The 21,124-nt window shown below is 44.9% G+C and overlaps 2 protein-coding genes across 2 annotated transcripts; one reads left to right on the top strand and one right to left on the bottom strand.

Annotated features, from left to right (window-relative positions):
- Positions 1-408: 408 nt before the first annotated feature.
- wasf3b (WASP family member 3b) lies at positions 409-13,633 on the top strand. Its single transcript, XM_084939304.1, has 9 exons — positions 409-519; positions 4,435-4,593; positions 8,306-8,440; positions 8,608-8,761; positions 9,375-9,492; positions 9,770-9,951; positions 10,037-10,312; positions 11,188-11,501; positions 11,671-13,633. Exons 2-9 carry the CDS (start codon positions 4,461-4,463, stop codon positions 11,826-11,828), a joined length of 1,470 nt encoding a protein of 489 aa, XP_084795430.1. The 5' UTR covers positions 409-519; positions 4,435-4,460; the 3' UTR covers positions 11,829-13,633.
- Positions 13,634-14,101: 468 nt separating this feature from the next.
- gpr12 (G protein-coupled receptor 12) lies at positions 14,102-20,532 on the bottom strand. The gene is made up of 2 exons (XM_084939306.1): positions 20,164-20,532; positions 14,102-19,332 (listed from the first exon to the last, which is right to left on the bottom strand). The coding sequence occupies exon 2, from the start codon at positions 19,318-19,320 to the stop codon at positions 18,292-18,294; it is 1,029 nt and encodes a 342-aa protein (XP_084795432.1). The 5' UTR covers positions 19,321-19,332; positions 20,164-20,532; the 3' UTR covers positions 14,102-18,291.
- Positions 20,533-21,124: the final 592 nt, after the last annotated feature.

Below are 21,124 nucleotides of genomic sequence, written 5' to 3'. Positions count from 1 at the left end.
ATCAATCTGAGAATCTCACTAACCCCGAAAAGGATGCTTTATCTCGTTGTTTTTTTTAAATACATTTTTTAAAAAGTTTTTTAGTTTTTAGGTGTTATTTTAGGTTATTTACAAGTCTACACATCACCGAGAGAGTAGAAGATAAATTACAGCACCTCTAATTTTGACAAGTATCAGACCCGGATAGGTGAAAGGGAGGAAAAAATGCTCGTTAAGCTGTTTAGCAACGCCCAACCTTAGCCCCGCCCTCTTCCATCTCAACACGGCTATCTAGCGGGGGAGTCTCCCTGTCACTCATTATATATCAAAGAAGCCATTGGTTGGCTTTAACGTCCATCAAACGCTAAATCCTCTTCTTGGACATCTGATTGGTGAATATGGTCCGTGGGCGTGCCCCCGTCCTCAAAGGATTTTCCCCGGAGTGGCCAGACGGGCTGGGGGACACAGGATGGCAGAGCTAATAGGAGTATCTAACGGGACATGCGGACGGGCTGATTTCTTCTAATATTTCAAGTGCTGGTGAGGGCCTTATGATACTTTTTACAGCGAATAATAACACCCTTTATCATAATGGTGAAATCTGTGCGGGTATTTCTGCTTATTTTTTGTCTCATTAGTCCAAACTAAGAAGTCGACCACTGGACATGAGCTAGCTAAGTGGTCAGTTGGAGCGGACCCCGATTTGAGGATAATAAACGGACTTAAAGCCTCAAACACTGAATATTATAAAACAATTACAGGGTAACTTTAATGTTTTTTTAAGCATATGATTGATGCTGGCGGTACACCGGCGGTTTGTTCAGCGTATTAGGCGCCAATACGCCAAAAAAAACAGCTATTTAAATTTCACATTAGAACCGGTGCAAAAACTCACAGGGACGGAGGTAGATGAACAGATGTGGGTCAGCCCATCGGTAACGGGAAGCGATGGTGCGGAACACTGATTGATCGCGGTTGCCATCAGTTTACGCCTGCGCGCGTGTGAGCGTGTGTGAATGTGCGCTTATCCGTCTGTGGAGAAAAGGAGTGTGTGTGTGTTTGTGTGGGTGGATTTTAATCCATAAATCATCAAAATAGCGCATTTAATCCAGTCCAGCGTGACATCCACGTGATTCTTTCAATCTGTAATCCAAATAAAGTGTTAGAGATGAAATAATGAATGACATGATGACAGTTTGGTTTTCTGTGACCCGATCTATAAAATACTCTGAAATCAAAGTGAGAAATGCTTAGTTAATATAAAGTGCTAACCCACAGCCTCTAAAAGCCTTTAAATCTCGCATAATGAAGTAGTCCTCACAGATTTCCGTATATTCCTGATAAAATCTAAATTGTTTAATTGACAAATAAATTAGCCTCTTTGCTCATTGGGTTATTATCCCTTTGGATTATACTGACTTGCGTTCAAGTAAGAAGTAAGAAGTAAGTAAGAATGATCCCGTGGGTGGTTAACCTGAACATGCAAAAGTATTGAGAATCACATGTGAATTATTAAGTAAAAAAATATGTACAAAACAAACACTCTCAAGGGTTAAATGGGCCTCTGAGGGTTGATTCTCTTGCCATGGATCTGTGTTTTCCTGTTATGTGTGGTCATTTAATTACAGGAGAAATGTATTTCATACGTGAGTAAATGAAACCCCACTTTAAATAAAATAATACTGCTTCAAAATATATTTTTTAATCACAGTACTGATGGTTTTTCTTTGATGGGTGCCAGAAAACCTTTAATATTTCAGTAACATGTCAAAATTAATTTAGACAACTCTGTGTGATGTCATCAGATTATATTAAACAGTAAATGAATGAAAAATGAAAGAAAGCCTTATGTTCTGGCCTTTTATTCACCCAGTAGGATTCACTATATCCAAGGCACGGCACCATCAATGTTTCACCATGAGTGCCTCTGAGAAATACTAAAACAGGAATATATATATATTTTTATATATATATTTATTCATATTTAGGGCAGTGTGACCTGACGTAATCCAAGTTGCATTATTCAGAACAGCCTCCAACACAAGAAGCTATACTCGGTTCATAAATTGGTAATGACTCTCCCTTTCAGCTCTTAATGGAGTTCGCACATCTGTAGTAAAGTCCTCTGGAAGCTCTGTGTGTACAGTTGTGGGCATGTAGCAGGAGGAAAGTGTGCCGGATCAAGGGATCAGAGGCATTTTTACAGCTGATGGGACTGTTTACATGCAGCTAATGGGACATTTGAGAACCTACCTGGTGCGTTTGTACCCATTTGTGTGACTGACTTACTGTGCATGGGGTCTTGTAATAATTTAAGAAGATGCAGACACTGGATGTGGGAGTGAGATCTGTTCTTCTCTGCAGCTGTGAGCAGGCTTTACTCTCCATTTCTCACTCCTATCTTCCTCCCTGAGTGAGAGGAAGATGAAGGAGGAGCGCTCGCTTGCTACTCTTTCACCACATGAGCACAGGGGCCCTTAAAGAACGTTGAAGAGGAGGAGGAGGTGGAAGGGGGAGGATGCATGGGAGAGCTAGTGCTGTTGCCCTGTGAACGGAGCTCTATTGTCCTGGGAACCTTTCAGCAGCTTCCCCGAGGTCCCTGTTCCTTCCCCTCCCCCTACTCGATACACTCTTTCTCCCTCAGAAACACACATAAACACACACACACACTTTTTGTCTGCCTCTGCTGTGTCACATCTCTCTCTTTTACACTTAGTCTCATTCACTCGATCTTTTCGGTCACACTCTTGTCCCGCTCGGTGTCTCTCTCATGCTTTTGCTTCTGCCCCCCCCCCCATTTCCCACAAGCAGCACAAGGCCTCATCCCTCCTCCTGTCCCCTCCACCCTCCTCCCTCCCGGTCCCTCATTATTTCGCTTCATCAGTGTGATTGTCATGCCGGTCAGAGAGTGAAAGCAAAAACATGCAATCTTCTAATTTGCATCACCTCATTTTTAAGCAGCAGACAGCGCCGCGTTTCCAAAATGTTTATGTACAAAGCTAAACCTAAGCTGGGCCTTTCTGTGCCAAACCAGCCCTTGCTGACTATTCAGGGTCCTTTTGTGGGAGCACATGATGGTGTAATTTTACCCTTTTGTTTTCTCTCGTCGGTGCGAGGCTGTCAGGGGTTTGCAGGGGGTCGCTCGCTAAAAAAACGGGGGCAAATGAGCGGTCTGCTGATGGGAATTGGCCTTGATGAACACAAGTGGTCCTTGTCTTTGTGAACAGCTGTAATTACACAATCTGCAATTACAGTAGCCTCCTGCTGGGACACTGATAGCACTCCTGCTCGTATTTTTGGCGATTTATTGTATTAAAGGTATAAGGAGTGCAAGCAAAGCAGTGAGATAAGTATTGACAAAGAATAGGATGTCTATGTTTTATAGTTTTAATGGTTTAATGAGTTTTTGAAAATCTACTTTCCAGTATGCTGTCTTTATTAAATTTTAGTGAGGTTCCCTTTATCTTTTGCTATTATTAGTCTTCTGACTGGCCTCCTGTGTCTTTTCAACCTGCTTTTTTTGGCATATCTGCAAAGGAAAAACTCTGGAATCAAAATGAATAATTTGTTTCCTTTTTTTTTTTTGCAAATCTGAAACAAAAATATTTCATTGGAAACAAGTGTTTGTGCACGTTTCCATCCGTCTCCCCTGTTTGTCCTCCTTGAAGCTTCTTCCCATAGCTGCATTGTTCTAGCCAAGTGTTTGGACAGGATGGAGAGATGTGACACAGGGAGGAGGACCAGGAAACAGGAGCCAGGCTTAGACCTAAAAAACAGGAAGCAGGAGGAGACAACGATAAGATGGCTGCTCTGGGATTTCTCCTCTTTTGAACTACAGAGGGCTCGGAGTGTCTGATCAGAGGCAATCAGGGTTCAATTAAAGTTCAGAGTAGCGGTGGGTGTAAGCAAAATGAGAAAGCAGTGCATCTGGAGAAAGATATGCGGGTGTGTTTGTTTGCTGCAGGTTTTGTGTTAGGATTTGTTGTTTTTGGTCTTGACCACATCCACGAATCTCTGGTTGTGTCAGATTTCCAGCTGGGCCGGTGACAAGCTGGCGCTGGGATTAGCTGGCACGCCGTATCTTCCTATCCCTAATGCTTTAATCTCCGTGCTGGTCGACAGAAGTCTCCTGGCTTTGGCACACTCTCGGTCATCGCTCTCTGGTCAACAGCCCACCCACACTTTGTTTGTTTTTCATCTCAAAATGCTGTGTTTTTAGAGCAAGAATAGGAAAAACAGGGACAGTTTACAACAAAATACAATCTCTTACTGCCACGCATGCATAAAAATTATACCCTGAATTTAAGGTTCATTGCAGGCTTATGGCTCTATTCTAACTTCTGATGTTTTTCGACCAAAGTAGTAATCAATAAAGTGATCAGCATTTTATTTGATGTCCTCACTTGGGACACTTCACCTGCGTTTGTGTCTAAAACCGTTCTGTTTCTCTTGCAGTCTGCGTGCCGGCGTGAAGCCTCACCATGCCGCTGGTGAAGAGAAACATCGAGCCGCGCCACCTCTGCCGAGGGGCGCTCCCCGAGGGCATCGGCAGCGAGCTGGAGTGTGTGATGAACAACACGCTTTCCGCCATCATCCGTCAGCTCAGCAGCCTGAGTAAGACACACATTCACAGACACATTCACCAACACTAGCACGCCCATCCTGGTAAACAAAAGGCTGCTAAAAGAGTCTAGTAGAAAAAAGCATACAAGTATTTTTTTTGGGAACATGAAAAGCATCCTCAGGCTGTAACCCCGTTAATTTCAGCGTGACGATGGTACACACTGTGTGTAGCCTCTTTGTATACGGGACAAGATCACATGCTTTCATCGTTAATCCCGAAGCTGTGATTGATTTGGCCGTTGTCATGGTTATAGAGCCTGAGGTCACTGGGCTCACAGCGGCCTTGCAGCAGCCTCACATTGGAACACGGAGGGTCGAAATGTAATCCTTTTGGACAGGCGCGCAAAAAATGAACTTATCTATAGCTGTGGACATGTGACTGTAAGTGTGTGTGTGTGTGTGTGTGTATAGAAGTGTTTCATATCGATTATATGCTGGCTTTCTATTGCATTACATTATAACAGCACAAAGGGCAGCTATTTTCCCATTTGCCCCCTTTATCCACAGTTGCCTTCTGCTTTCATGGCAACTGTGTTTAAGGTTTGTTTCAAAACTCAGCAGCATAAATTTAAACTGTCCTTTCTGATGTTAACATCTCATCTCTTTGACCTCAAATCCATTCTCTGTCTCTTATTGTGTCAAGTTCCTGCACAGGGAGTGGGTATTTCAACAGCAGCTGTGCGGGTTAAATATAAATGCTCTAACAGGCCTGGTGGGGGGATATCTGCAGACACTGCGTGTGTGTTTGTGAGCACATGTGTATAAGTGTCCATAGGAATCCCCAGAAGGGGTCAGAGTTGACCGGGGCTCTACGTGCCAGATCTGCGATTCTTCCTTCCTTTAAATGTTTTTCTTGCAGCCCATCCTGTCAGCGGGAGGGACAGAAATAGCCCTCAGTCTGTGTTTGTCATACCACACATTGTATGTTACAAAGTGTTTATGTTTAAATATTTTTATTGGAATTGTACCGGAGGTGCTCTGTTTTGTTTTGTGCTTTAATATGTTTCTGTTTCACTACTGCCCAGATCCACAGTCTTGTAGTGAAGGGCCTTTTGCAGCCATTAGTTCTGTGCTAAGATTAGGCAGTTTTCCATCAGGCGGTTTGTGGGTGTGTCCCGTACCTTTATGTGCATTCCCACAGTGAGAACCTCCCCTGTCAGACTTCTTCAGGGCCATATATGTGGCAGGAGGAAGTATCTGCTCTGGGGTAAGACCTTGAGAGTGACCCTGGAAACTCATGGGTGGGGCTCAAGTTGAACAACACAACCAGAACAAGTGCCTTTAAAAGAAACTCAGAAATTGATCAATTATAGGTGATGCAGGCTTTTTTATATTATTGTTGCTAAGTGAACTAGAACGTGAATAAAGTCAGGGAGTGAAAACAAAGCAGGGAACCCGAGAAATGACCTGTTTTCTGAGCCTGTTCCTCTGCACATCCTTGATGGAAGGTGGTGCTCATAGCTGAAAAGCTGATACAACCGTCTCCTGTGGCAGCTCTTACATAGACAGAAAACAGTAAAGCACGATAGAGGCAGCAAAGATGTAACCTGGTAGTATTTTTTTAAGTCCTAAAATCAGCTTTTGTTCATGTAGGCAGGCTAATTTGCCTAATCTCTGCTGCTCTTCTCTGCCGTTGGTGGTTTAAAGGAACCTTTTAGCTCCCTGAGGTGCTGAGAGAAAATGTTTTGGATTCTTTAAATTGAATTGAAGTAAATTGAGGTTAGAACATAAACAACAAAACTGTTTTGATCCAGTCGCATCTCAAAAAGAGCTGTGGGCTTCAGTGAAGCTGTGACTCATTAAATGGGGGCTGACCACCCTTTTTCACACCATGGATTTATTAAAACAACATCAACCAGTAGCATTGATTTTATTGCCAGCAGTCCCACATTGCATCCCACTGGTGACTTCTAAATCCGTACATCTCCGTGGCCAGCAAGACTTTGTGACACTTCTCAACTTTGAAACAATCAACTGAAGCACCAGCCAAAAGGAGCAAAAGACACTGCTGACTCACTGTGGGGCTGTGGATTTGACATAGACTGTATTAAAAGATGGACATAGTCACCGCATCATTGGTTTCTATTCTTTTTTCTTCCACAATGACTATATTTGGATGAGGTGTAGTCATGAGTTATCAGCTTGCAATCTTGGTTAGCAAGTGGCACCTCCATCCATCCATTCACTTCCGCTTATCCTTTTCAGGGTCGCGGGGGGCACTGGAGCCTATCCCAGCTGTCATAGGGCGAAAGGCGGGGTATACCCTGGACAGGTCGCCAGTCTAACACACAGGGACAGACAACCATTTGCGCTCACATTCACTCCCGCATTCACACCTATGGGCAATTTGGATTAACCAGTTAACTTATCCCCACTAACTGCATATCTTTGGACGGTGGGGGGAAGCCGGAGTACCCGGAGGGAACTTACGCAAACACGGGGAGAACACGCAAACTCCACACAGAAAGATGGTGGAATTGAACTCAGGACCTTCTTGCTGTGCAGCCACCAAGTGGCACCTATAAACTATAAATATTGAACAGACAGAGCTAATTAACATATGAATAATATACTAGAATTTAATTCATTAAACATACCACAAACACACTAAAGAGGTCCAGTTGAGTTGGTCACGGTGAAATGTTCCATTTTTGCTCAAAATCCATCCTCAAAAACACACTGTCAAAAAATTAAAGTCAGCATTAAGAGATGATGAGCAGTTCCTGATTTTTTTAAACAAGAAAAGGAAGATATTAAGATTTTGAGTTCATCCACTTCTCAGGAGAAGGCTCAGCAGGGGCACTTTTATGGTTTGATCAAGGAGATGAAGCTGTATCACTGCCGCTTTTGTACATATTTCAGGATGTCGGTGGCACAGTTTGAGTTCTTGTTGGCAGAGTTGGGACCACATCTAAGAAGGCAGAGAAATAATTTCAGAGTGCTGATTAACCTCAAGCGACGTCTAGGTGCGTGTTGGTGCCAAAACCATATTATCCTACTATTCATTTTGCTGGTCATATCACTGTACTATCAAACTTGATCCAAAAAACAAATGCCGCAAATTTGCTATAGAGACCAAAAGTTTTTTTAATAGTCATGGGAGTCCATGGGGATTTTTGAGTCAGCCTGAGTTGGTCATTTAAGGTACTGCAGTTTTTGGAACTTCCTTGTTTGCCCCATTTTTGAGCCAGGGAGTGTGCTGCATGGAAATAAAGAGGAGGGTTATGTGTACAGCGAGAGCCTGGATATTCATCTGCAGCAGTGACCTGTTAAAATCAAATGGGTGACGACAAGCAAACTGCTTTATATTTAGATGGAGCAGTCAGTACTCAACTTTTACTTAAAACATTGACAGTGAGGCTTATTTATTACGTAACAGCAGTTGTTGAGGCAGGAGAGAATGTGTTATTTACTATCCTGGTTAGCTGCTTTAGTCACTGTAGCGTCTGTATCCACACAGACGAATTCATATTATGGTTTGGATTGCGTGTTTTCAGCTAACAATCAATTATTCATGAGGATTGTTGCTATATGGAGTTGTATAAGACACCATTTCCTGCAGACTCCTGTTTCACGTTGTGTCACATTACCGGTGTATTGATTGGACTTTGGTCTCTGAGGGGTTTCTCTTGGCTCCAGGTAACGATTAAAAGTCTCTCTCTCATATTTCCCTTTCTCCTTCTGTTGTTTTTTCTTTTCCCAGGCAAACATGCGGAGGACATATTTGGCGAGCTGTTTAATGAGGCCAACACCTTCTACCTGCGTGCCAACTCTCTCCAGGATCGCATTGATCGGCTGGCTGTCAAGGTCACACAGCTGGACTCCACTGTGGAGGAAGGTGAGTCACAGGGTTGAAGTCTGGTGTGGGGGGATGCACACTAAGCTATCATTCATTGGTGAAGTCCTGCTGATCTCATGTTCTGCGTACTGAATGGCTTTTGTAAACTATTTTTGTCCTTCCAATGATGAATCATTTGTCCTCTTTTCCTCTTTTTGTGTTCTTAGTTTCCTTGCAGGATATCAACATGAGGAAGGCCTTCAAGAGCTCCACCACTCAGGACCAGCAGGTGGTGTCCAAGAGCAGCGTTCCCACTCCGGTCAAAGAGATGTACAACCTGAGCGACAAGCCTCCACCTCTCAACATACTAACACCTTACAGGTTGGTGTTGCTGAGGCACAACACACCCAAACAGCTGGATGGGCTTAAGCGATAATAAATAACTCTTATTTTTCTTACTTTGGTTAGTGTCAGTCCAAAAAAGATTTTAATTCAGTGGTTTTAAAAAGGTTTTCATTGGCTTTTTCTTGCTTCTACATGAAGAGTGAAAAACCAGAATTGGTACTATTTCGTACCATGTTTGGTCACTGCCTTTATGCAGTGTGCTTTTCAGTACTTGTGTGCATTACATATTTAGCATGTCTTGCTCCAGTGGGAATCCTAACTCCTAATCCTGACTACATGGCACACTTTGCTCACTTTTTTCCATTCTCTCAGCATCGCTCTGCCTTATCCTGTCGTTTCCTGTTATGTTCTCTTTGTGATAAAAAAAGCTGGAGCTCTATTAGTAGTTTCACTCCTTTTCTTCCATTAGCCTCAGCATCTGCTGTATTCCTAGCTTTGCGTGTCTCATTTCCAGCAAATGATGCTGTCACTGTGTCCATCATCTCTTTGTATCTTAAGGATCAATACACTTACTGATTCTACTTAACGTGGCTTTGCATAAGAAGGCGGTTGTTTATCGTCATGACTTTCTCGGGGTTCGTCTCTGTAGGGATGACCACAAGGAGGCGCTTAAGTTCTACACAGACCCCTCCTACTTCTTTGACCTGTGGAAAGAAAAGATGCTGCAGGACACGGAGGACAAGAGGAAAGAGAAAAGGAAGCAGAAGGTACCATATTGACTTAGAGGATATTATACAGTGTGCAAGGACAGGTCTAATATTAAGCATTTATTTGGGTGTCAAACACAGGTTCTTGCAATTTTACATTTTGAGGTGCTCTTGGGCAGATAACCAAACATACCACATAAAATTGTATTTTTAGTCCAACTGATTCTGATGGATAGAGAAATGTACATTTTTCATATCTTAAACAACTCTTAATAAAGAGTGCTGCTTATTTTAACCTAATATCACCTAAAACCTATTGGCTTACTCTTTCTTCCAGGAGCAAAGGCGCTGTGTGGATGGGACACTACAGAGGGAGGTCAAGAAGGTCCGCAAAGCGAGGAACCGTCGGCAGGAGTGGAATATGATGGCTTTGGATAAGGAGCTGCGGCCAGACCATCGACACACCATACACCGGGACAGAGGCGCTTCCTCTGAGGGCTCGATGTCACCAGAGAACAGGTAGATGAGCAAACACCAGTGTGCTCTTAGTTTTCATCACATTTTATTCTTACGCATGAGGCTGCATTTATATTTTCCTCATCAGGGGACACGGGCTGGATCAGCACCACTACCCCAACAGTATGAACCATGCTGGTCACGCCCACACCTACTCCGGCCCTCCACCCAGCGCCCTAGTTGCCCAGATGGCTGCCGGACACGCACCACGCGGAGGAGGGGAACACGACAACAGAGGCAGGACCATGATGGCCTATCAGGGTGGCACACTGGGCCGCTCTCACCACCACCACGTCCCACTGCCTCCTCCACCCACTGAGGTTATGAACGGTGGTTCTATGTCTCTCCCACCAGTGGACTACAGGTAAATGGATTCGTCTGCTTATTAGTTTTCTCGCGTTTTCCAGCAATAAGCAAAAAAGCTTCACAAAATATTCTGCATACATATGTTTAAACTTTATGCACAGTGCATATGCAGGAACCTCATCCCAATCACTACTGACGCTATACAGTAGGCCAGACAGTTTATTTTGCCATAAGCTGTATTTAATTATCCACTATATCACTAATAGTTCAGTATTTTCTTCACATTTCTGTCCAATGCTAATCCTTTTGCATTATTTTACATTTTAAAAAAATGTAAATTTAAACATGCTGATACACTTAGACTTTGAACAAACAAAAACATTCAGGGCCCATGGGCAGCTGCAGTCTTTAAATATGAGAAAACAAATCAGAAACATGAGACATAAATATCAAATCCCAGCACAACTCAGCTCCTTATTTAGCTTCGGTTCCCAGAGGAGCTGGAAGCTATCCCAGCAGTCATTAGGCAGGTTCAGGTTCCGGCACAGGTCTCCAGTGAAAGTGATTTTGCTGCTTCAGAAGACTTTTACCCTATTTTATTTTATAAAGTAAAACTTTCTTCTTATAATTTCTTCTTATATTTTAGGTTGTATCAAATACTTAAAAAAAAGCCAGCACAAATCTCTTACTTGAGTCTACTCTTGTAAAGTTTGAGCTAATGCTGCCACCTAGTGAGTTAGTATTTTTTGGTCTTCAAACTGTGGGCTTCCCACCAGAAGATATGTACTGATACGGAGCTGAATAAATTTGTATTATATCAACGTTATCATGCTCATCTTTACTTTTAAGGAGGGAAATGTAAGAAAAAGTCACAGAAGTGTCAGAAAACGAAATTATTGTTAACTCTATTCACTCTCTTGTTCTTCCTCGCAGTATGGACGGCTATGCCAACACTGGTCCTCCTCCCCCTCCTCCTGCTCCTGTCATCCCTTCTGCTCAGACGGCCTTTGCCTCACCTCCTGGAGGTCCGATGCCTCCCGGACCAATGGCTGGTGCTGTCGGCTATGCTCCGCCTCCACCACCTGTATCTGGAGCCCAGGCTGCTCCACCTCCTCCTGGTCCTCCACCTCCTCCACTTCCAGCTGGTGCCTCCCACTCCACAACGCACAAGATGTCCTCCGCCGCATCCGCTGAGACCACAGCGGTCAACGACGCCCGCAGCGATCTGCTGGCTGCGATACGTATGGGTAAGAACTGCGCCTGTGTGTCCTTTTGATGTAAATTTGTCCTCTTTGGACATGTTTACATTTATTTTAATGTATTTATTTTTAACGATGCCTTTTATAAGTTTTCACGTTGTCTTATAACTTGTGTAATAATTGTGTAGCTAAAAAAACACTTCATATTTTTCTGCAGGCATACAGCTGAAGAAAGTACAGGAGCAGCAGGAGCAGCAGGCAAAGAGAGAGCCGGTTGGAAATGACGTGGCCACCATCCTGTCGCGACGCATCGCTGTGGAATACTCCGACTCGGAGGATGACTCCGAGTTGGAGGAGAATGATTGGTCAGATTAACACGAAGGCGTAAACAACCACACCAAAAGACACGCAGTCGATCGCTCTCACGCTCACCTGAAAAACGCCCACTTTTCCACGTTCACAGGTCGTCACAGACTTAGTTGCTGGAAACACACACATTACACCTACACACAGTCACATGCTGTGGGTTGATTTAAGCTGAATGGTCCAAGACTGGAAATCTGGGGTTGTATTTGGGATGCATAAACACTGTAAAGAGACAAGTAATATAATGTAATGCTGACCACCCTGTGAAACACTAACACTGAGAACTTATGACTACATTACAAGCATTGTGAATACACCCCAGTGGATGTTTCTCTACCTGTTATTACACTATAGACACCCTGTGAAGGTGCTTATTTTCAACACATTCTCATCCCTGGGCGTCAAATACAGGCATCCTGTCAGATATCACCGTGTCACACAGATGCACACAAATTGGCCTTTGGCATCCTCTCTGCGGCAATATCACAGGCCAAGAGATACCCGTCCTCTGTTTTGCAGCATTTTTGCATTTATGAAATCTTAATAGAATAGATGACAAAAAGATAGACAGATAGATAAAAGACGCTGGAGTAAGGCCTCAGCCACGGTACATGGCACCCACGCACTCCTAACTAAAATGTGCGCTGTACTTTCTGCAAGTCTGCTAGCGTCTGAGTGATGTCAGTTGTCACTTTTACAAGAAGATCGATGGAGACTCCCAGCTGTTAACCTCTGTTGGGGTTGTCACCGTGGAGGTGGTGCTAAGGGTATTTAACCTACTTTTAATCATGCAAGTTACTTTAGACAAGGTGTGAAAAAGCGTGTGGTTCATTACCACGTGGGCTGAAGTCGGTGCCTTAGGCGGCAGATGTCAAAGAAATATAACAGGAATGTTTACCCTGCTGTCGTGTCCGTATCTGCAGCCGAGTGTAATGGAGGCTTAGGCATTTTATACTTGAGCGGGGGCAGCGTGAAAGCAGTCCGGACTGCCCGTCTGCCTGCGGAGAGCGTTTGTTGTCAGATGGAGGCAGTGTACAGAAATATGTGGTACAACCGGTCTGTGGGTCACACACATACATATAACTTCTAACAGACAAAGAGCTAAAGAGGAACCAATTGTCAAAAACAATGAGCTCCAGCGTATGTTTTGTGCTCTTGAAGTTTTGATCTTTAATGTTAATTTCATGCTTTTCTTGTTCCCAATGAACTCCGCTGTCACTCACCTCCCTATTCCAGCCCACTCGTCAAACCTTGTCATTAGCATTTGACCTACGCGTGCGTCCAGCAGCGTGCAGTTTGGGATTTCGGAAGATTGGACAGGAGCACATTTTTTAGTACGGTGTTCAAACAGAAACACATATGTAGACAGACGCATTTGCAGGACCATAAATTATGCTTTAAGCTCTGGTCACACCTATAACAGTCCTCTCTAAAACCCTCATTAGGGAGATGGATGGGTGGCTTTGTGTTCTGTGATTCTTTCACGTTTCAGTTAAGGTGCTAAAAAGCACTCGATTATGTCGAGATACAGGCCTTCGCAACATGAATCCTGCATTTTGAAAAATGCTGATTACGCCGTGTGTTTAAATGTGCTGCCAAGTGGTCTTTTATTAGCACCATGAGATAGATCCTCCGTCGCAACACACATGCCACCTTGTGCGTGCCTGTGAGGCCCAGCGGCTCAGACAAACAGGAGTGTTTAACGTCCTGGGAATGAGAACAGGTTGTTATTTTATGTATAGTTAAAGCTTGAGAGTGTTAGAATTATTAGAAACTTTCCTCTTGAGCTAACCAATGTACCTTTTTTTTAAAAACTATTTTTACTGAAACACTTATGATGTAGATCACCAAGCGAGACTTTAATGTGTAGACAATAACTGGAATTTATGGAGGAGCTGGCTGCAGAACAGATGACCAGAACGAGCATCTGAAATACTTTGGGGATGGACGGATGGATGAGAGACTTACTGATGAAGAGTATGATACGCTATTGAGCCACCTGCTGTTGCTCACTGCTGTGAGGGAGGGATGTCGGGATTGGGGAGGGCGGGGGCATGTATATGCTAGTGTCAGCTGTGTAACCTTTGACCCAGAGAAAAATAAAATGATGAATGAACAAAAATTACTGGGTTTCTGTGTCTCTTCCTTGTTGTCATAGGGACGACAAATACCTGGCCCTTCAGTTTCCATGGGAACAGTACAGCTAAGAAGGGAGTTGCCAGGGAAACAGAAGAGTGCGAAAAGGGAGGGGCAAGGATGAACAAAGGGAGTCCAGGCAGGAGTTTTATGCACAGCACATGTTTGGTTTTAATACAAAATTAACAAGATCTCTCAGTTGAGTGAACTAACCAAAGCAATAAAAAGTACAACTAACACCTTGGAAAAATAGACAGCACGGTCACACAAATGTGTTTTTTTTTTTCTTTTTACAATATCTCAGTTAAGTTAGTGCATGTTGATTATCGTTTATATTTTGCAGATACTTAAATTGTTGTGCCATTTTCATCCCCCCCAAAAATAAAGTGCATTTCACATTGAGAACTACGCATACGTTTACACAAGATGCTCTTACCGTTTCCGTGGTGTCGCCCCTATCTCCAAACCCAACCCTAAAACACACACGCACACACACATACCCACACATTCGCGGACCCTTGAGCAAGGCTGGGCAATTACCTTTCCTAAGGGATCACATGAGTAACTGCGACTGTTGTTGAAGCTTGAACCAATTTGCTGAATTCTGCTCAAATAATATCACTAAGCTGGACCATATCCTCATTTAGATTTGACAGCATTTCTAGTAGATAACGGTATATGGCGTAAGCATGAATTGAGGATATGGTCCGGGAAGGCCCCAAAGGGCACTGGCGGTGGCTCCCGAGCCAGGCAGAACCCCATGTACAAATGAGCGACGAATTAATTGAAAAAGAGAGGAGAGGTGGGGTGCAGAAACAAGAACAAACAGCTTGTAGTGGGGCGGTGGGATTCATATATAGATGGAGAACTCTGAAATTCAGGTAAATTATCTCCAATTTATCCTTTGACGTTGACATGTCCAGGGTGTACCCTGGCAGCAGGGTGGGGCCCTCCACAACAGTCCCAGTTTCTCAGGTTTCCCCTTGGGAGCATTAATTGCCCATCCCTACCCTTGAGTGTTTTGATATTTAGCTCTAAATTAGGTCTTCTCCTGCTTAACTAAGCGCCCATTACTGGCAACATTACCCACCAAAAATAACTGCTGTTTAGTACACAACCTTAAGTACTATGACACCGTGAAACCTTTGGGTACATTAACAGGTGCGTCTACAGGTTAGTATTACATCCAACATCACAGTCGTTTGCCTTTCTTGGATACAAAGCCCTTTTTCACATGTTCAACAATGAAAATCTCAACAATACTGTTGGCTGCACACAAGAGATTCACATTCACCAATGAGAGAAAGTCACGTACCACCAAAACATCTCCCATACGCTTAGCCAAGCCTTCCTAATCATCCTTTAACCAGCCTTGACAAACTGGTGCATATTGAAGCGAGGAAAGTAAAGTCTTAACTGAACAAAGAGTCCACGTTAACAGCCAAAGTGGAGAAATGTCACTGAAAATATGGTGCAACCTTAACTCATCCTGTAGTTTGACTGGCTTTGGTAGCACCATGCACGGTGGGTATAAAGTCCCTCCTCTTCGGCATGCCTTATTTACAGAAACACACGAGTCGAGAGAGTCGGTTAAACAAGTTGATAAATACTACATTCAGAAAAAGGCTTTACAGCGCGGTTAATATATCAAGACAACATCAGAATCCGAAAGAAGTCAAGCCAGACTGAAGTGGAAAAAAATAGAACTTCTCAATGAATATAACAAAATAGACTTTTCTCCAAAGGTAAAGTAACAAGAGTTTGTGATGGTTTGTGGTGTGCCAGTCTGACCTGTCGGTGCTAATCAAATGACTACAGGGTGCAGTCTGACACTGTGCACAAGTTCACATACAAGGGCTACACTCCAATGCTTGGAAATGCTGTCCTTTAACTTTCCTCACTGATCCCACCTGGTCTGAGGCCAGAAAGATTAATACTGGGAGCCCCACAAATCAGGCTCTCTGAGAGCAGCAAGAAAGGAAAGAAGAGGCATTATCTTTTTATTTGGAAGTAGCCTTTTTTAGCTCATAGGATCATTCAGAGGTCACTTAACGGACACCTGCCTCAACCAGACTAAATTGTTTAACGTAGAGTAAAATATTAGTGATACAGGAGACAGAAGACACCAGCAGGACTAGGATCCCAGTTCATTTAGAGTCTCTTTCACTTTGGCTTGAGGTGCTGGAGCTCCCTCCGGCCACTGCACCCACCTCCTAGTCCCATCTCCTTCCAAGAAGCTCTACAAACACATAACGAGGCCACTTATTTCAGAATTGACAGGAAGACTTACAGCATATTCCTATAAGGTCAGAAGTCAACAGGACTTGATATGTCTCAGACCTACATTATTCCCCCTCTGACCCACACAAGGAGACAGATTCTGGTCTGCTGAGCTGATGGATCACACGCACACACATGCACATACCCAGAGACCATGCAAAACAGTCCCAAATCACACATTTGAGATTACAAAACTCAGGACGGACAGTTCGTATGCTCACAAAAGGCAGAGGCAACAGGAAAAGAAAGTTCACATTTTCACCCCGGTGTGATAAATGATTGAAGACCGATGTAGGGTTGTGGAGAAATGAGGCAGTGGTGTCACTGTGATGAATGAGTAGTTTCATCCTCTTTTTTTTCTTTTCCCTCAGCCATGGGAGTGATTATGTGTCTATCGTCCATTTGAAGATGTATCTCTGAAGCATCACTCATAGTTCGCTGAGCCTGTTCTCTGCAACACATCGCCAAGATGGTACTTGACTCTGTAGGAAGAAGTCGCGGTGGGATGCGGATGTTATTGCTGTCTGAGTATTGCTTCGCGTCTAAAAAATAACTACCAATCGCAGGCTAGTTATTGCTGAATAGAAAATAAGGACTTGACGATTTCGAGAAGGTTGCAGACCTGTTTTTAAACCAAAATATTCTGGAGAACTAACTCAGAGCAGCTGAGGAGTGATGTGGAATGATCATTATCAGAGCATCTCAAGCAAAACGCTGAAACAAAAACCTCTCCTGTGACCTTGGTGCAATGATTTTAGCTCTTTCAATGTGAGGTACATTATACATAAACACAATTATTTGGGTCATGGTGACATCAGGAAACCACGGCACATTGCCCGCAGCGACCTGTGTGACCTACACTGAACTCGGGAAGAGCAATGAGGGACCTGCATGCAAATTAAACCGGGCCATTACATGCACACCTATTAATGAGGTTGAGGCTCTTCGGGAGGGAAACATGATCAAATAAAATAAATAGTATAATTTTACTACTCTGGCTCCATTTATTTGATCAGCTGTTATTCATGTTATTCCTTTAGGAATAATAGACCAGCTGTTTTTCTTTTATATCTTTGAAATGTAAATCTCCCCTCAGGAGGTGGAGGAGGAGAGGTATACAGTCATGTTATTTAATCCAACAGGCCTCTATATGGTTTGATGCCTCCATCCATACTAATAAAAAATGAAAGAGGCTAATGGGGAAAGTCTCTCAAGTGCTTTGTCTTGGCCCTCAGAGATGCGAGCTGAACTAAAATACCCACAGAAAGGGTGGAAAAAAGGGATGAGAACATGAGAGAGGGGAGAAAAGAAAGAGGGAGCGGCTTGATTTCTTTCCGTTGAGAACGCAGGGCGCAGATCAGAGAGCTCCGGGTCTATTTATAGCTCTCCGCGGCTGTTTAGCTTTCGACGCACGTTCAGAGTGCAGCAGCAGAGCTGCCAGGTTGCTGCTGCTCCAGACGGGCTTTGCTGTGGAAATGCCTGCGTACTGAGCCACATCGGCTCCCTCCCTCCTTCCTTCTCCGCTCATCACAAACTAATGCGCTGTGAGGTTTTTACACAAACACACACGCAGACACTCATGTACACACGCAGGCGCAAACTAACAATTCCTCCCTGTTGGTGGAAAATAAGCACATGTCCTCAAGTGGTCCGGTTCCGCTTAGTGTATGCATGTCTTATATATACAGCTGCTGCCTTTAACATGTGATGCACTCAGTGCTCTCTGCAGACATGAGGAAGGGTGTGGCGTGGGTTGAACGAGAAGAAGTCCCGATAGTGGTCTTTATTGGGGAAGACAGTGAGATACTTTGCCCTGTGGTACATGTATCAAAGAAAAAAATGCCATCTAGCCATCCATCCATGCATCCATTTGGCTGTGGATGATTAACCAATCTGCGTCTGCCACTGACATCTCCAGGCCAGAGCTCAAGCCACAGCCCTCCACTACTGCCCCGGACCTCCTCTGCTGCTGCTCTCTCTTTGGCACTGGTAAGATCCAGTGAGGAGCAGAGCTGACCCAGGTTGCCTCTCTTTCTTCCCACCTGGGTCTGCTTGGTCAGACATCACTCGGAGTCCGTGCACGGTGGGCCACACTGGTGGGAACACAGCCGCAGCACACCAGCCACAGCGCCTTCTGAATCTCCTGGTTCCTGAAGGCATAGATGACCGGGTTTATGACCGAATTGTAGGTGGCAGGCACCAGCGTGGCGTAGGTATAGAGCGGCGGGTACGTGTAGTCAGCGATGAGGGAGTAGACAGTGAATGGCATCCAGCAGGCGGCAAAGGTACCCAGGATGATGGCTAGGGTGGACACGCCCTTTCGGGTTGTGACGTAGTGGGGTGTGGCAGCCAGGAAGTGGTGCTGCAGGGCGATTTGGTGAGCGTGACGCATCACGATCTTGCAGATCTGGACGTAGAGTTGCAGCATGAGACCGAAGAGCAGCAAGAAGGAGACAGACAGCACGGCGATATTATTTTTTGTCAGCGGCCGCACCACGCTGCATGTAGCCGCCTCCGCTAGACAGTTGACCCCTGTGACGGGCAGCAGGCCTAGACAAAGGGACAGGCCCCACAGCAGCACAAGCATGGTGTAGGTGAAGGCCGCTGTCCGCTCTGAGTTGTAGGTGAGGGCGTAATACAATGATAGGTACCGGTCAATAGTGATAGCCAGCAAGCTAAAGACAGAAGCAGAGAATGAGGCCACTATCAAGCCCACAGTCAGCAACTGGGCTGAATCAGAGCGAAGCAAGTAGGCACAGGTGAAGTGCAGCACGAGGCCCAGGCCGGCCAGCAGGTCAGCCAATGCCAGGCTGCCAATCAGCAGGAACATGGGAGCTCTGAGCGCCGGGTTCTGCCAGATCACAAGCACCACCAGAGCATTCTCACAGGCTATCAGAGTCCCAGATGAGCACAGCACAATGTCCCAGGGGTTGACCAGCAGCGGCAGCTGGCTGGGCCGCAGGGAGTCTTCCGGTGGAAGCGTCCCCAGGCTGGTGCTGTTGTCCATTGGTCCACCACCTCCACTGGCCCAAGCTGTGGAATCAGGAGCCAGCCAGCTGGGGGTGACTGGTGGCTCTTCACTCATTGTGCCCCCCGTCTGAAATTGACAAAAACAAATACAGGTCACCCTGATGTTATGCATACTTTGATGGCCAAAAAGAGCACAAGAAGCATCATATAAACCGGCCACAAGTGCCTCTTTTTCTATGTTTTGGGCTTTTTACACGGGAAGACAAAAACAGGGGCTGTTTCATCAGTACTGTCTGTATCATACATCTCAATCCATGCTGTTAAGACCCAGGGTAACTCATTCCACAGACAGTCAAGGTTATATACAGTGCAGGTGGTGCACAGAACTTTAAGAGCAAATTAGCAAAGCCTCGCATTACCTCAGTGTTGCTTGAATTAAATAAAAGAAAAATCTGTATTTTTCATTTCCATCCTTTTAAAACAATAAAAGCCTGCGCTGAAGAAGAAATACGCTGATCCATACGGCTAACTGGTATTTTCCTTTGGGAATTTAACCCATGACTGTTAAGGAGATTATAACACTTTTTTAATGTGGCAAGAGAAAAAATCCCAAGAGGATAACATAAAGCAGAGCATGCTTTGCAGAAAAAAATCCCAGGCCAAGACAGCCAAATATCGATAAACTACCAGAGGCGATAGCAGTAAGTTAATTCACAGACAAGTCCCGCTCTCCACAACAGAAGACACCGCACCCGTTATTTCAGGAATTGCTTGTTTCTTCCTCTCATACCATAAGTGCCGTTTTATCTTGTGCACCTTGCATATGAAACACACTGGCTGCTCCACGTCAGCAAAAGGATGCTGTAGGGGGAGGAAAAAAACCACACGCACACACACAGGCGGCATCTTTCCATGCATGTCAAGGATGCTCAATAATGCGCCTCCACACCCAGCCTACCTTGACTCTGTGAGCTGAGACTTCCCGGTCTAGATTGAAGAACGACAGCCTGACATTTCCACGGTATCTCACTGTGGACGGAGACGCAGCTCGGGAGAGGGGGATAAATGGAAGCAGAAAAAGAGCGCGGAGCGGCTCAGCCGTTAACGGCGCATCGCTGTGGACTGCGGCTGTGCAGGGAGCAGCGAGCGGAGCAGCGGCGGAAGAGATGAAGAGGAGGTGTGAGTGCGAGGGGGGTGGAGGGGTGATGAAGGAGGAGGAGTCCCAAATGGGCCAGATTGCCAGAGACCGGCTAAACTCAGTTAAAGAGCTAAATGTGTCTAGTCCGTGGCGTCTCAAGGACAAAGACAGGTGTGAAGCGCGCGTACAGGTGTCTGCGCTCTAGTACGGCACGGTTCGCTTTTTCTGACACGATTTCCGTGCAAAGAGCACACATATGATAGTGCAACACTGGATCATAATCTCATGAGGTTTGATCACCTGATCTGCAGGGTTTTGTTAGTTTCTATGACCCCTACCCCCAACCGGCTTTTTTCTCCTTTTTGCTACCCGACTCGTTTCACGCGTGAAAGTGCTGGATGCAGAGGCTCGGTTTCCTCCCGCGACGCCCTGCTATTCTGGTCCCGTCTGTGCTATTAACAGCAACCCAGATGTGTGTCACCCAACCTCCTCCCGTTCCCGCTGTCCTCCATCTTCTTTGTCACATCCCCTTGCACCTCTGCCTCAGAGACACCTCGTGTGAAATGAATCGGGTGGGTGAATACACCTGACTACACTTAACTGGCCATGCAGGGGGTAACAACGGCTGTGCGCGTTTCTTTAAAGGCACCTGTCTTTTTGGGCCTGAATGGATTAAAAATAGCTCCTGTTGTAGCGGGAAAGCTGGAATACCAAGTAACACCACTAAGGGGCGATGTTGAGTCCCCCATATGAGTCATCAGTGTGCACCTGTGGGACTCGA

Source organism: Perissodus microlepis, chromosome 9 (assembly GCF_051167445.1).
Source record: "Perissodus microlepis isolate ML-2025 ecotype Zambia chromosome 9, ASM5116744v1, whole genome shotgun sequence".
Taxonomy (NCBI): domain Eukaryota; kingdom Metazoa; phylum Chordata; class Actinopteri; order Cichliformes; family Cichlidae; genus Perissodus; species Perissodus microlepis.
The sequence above is the reverse complement of the archived record's forward strand: the minus strand, read 5'-3'. Positions and strand labels throughout refer to the sequence as shown.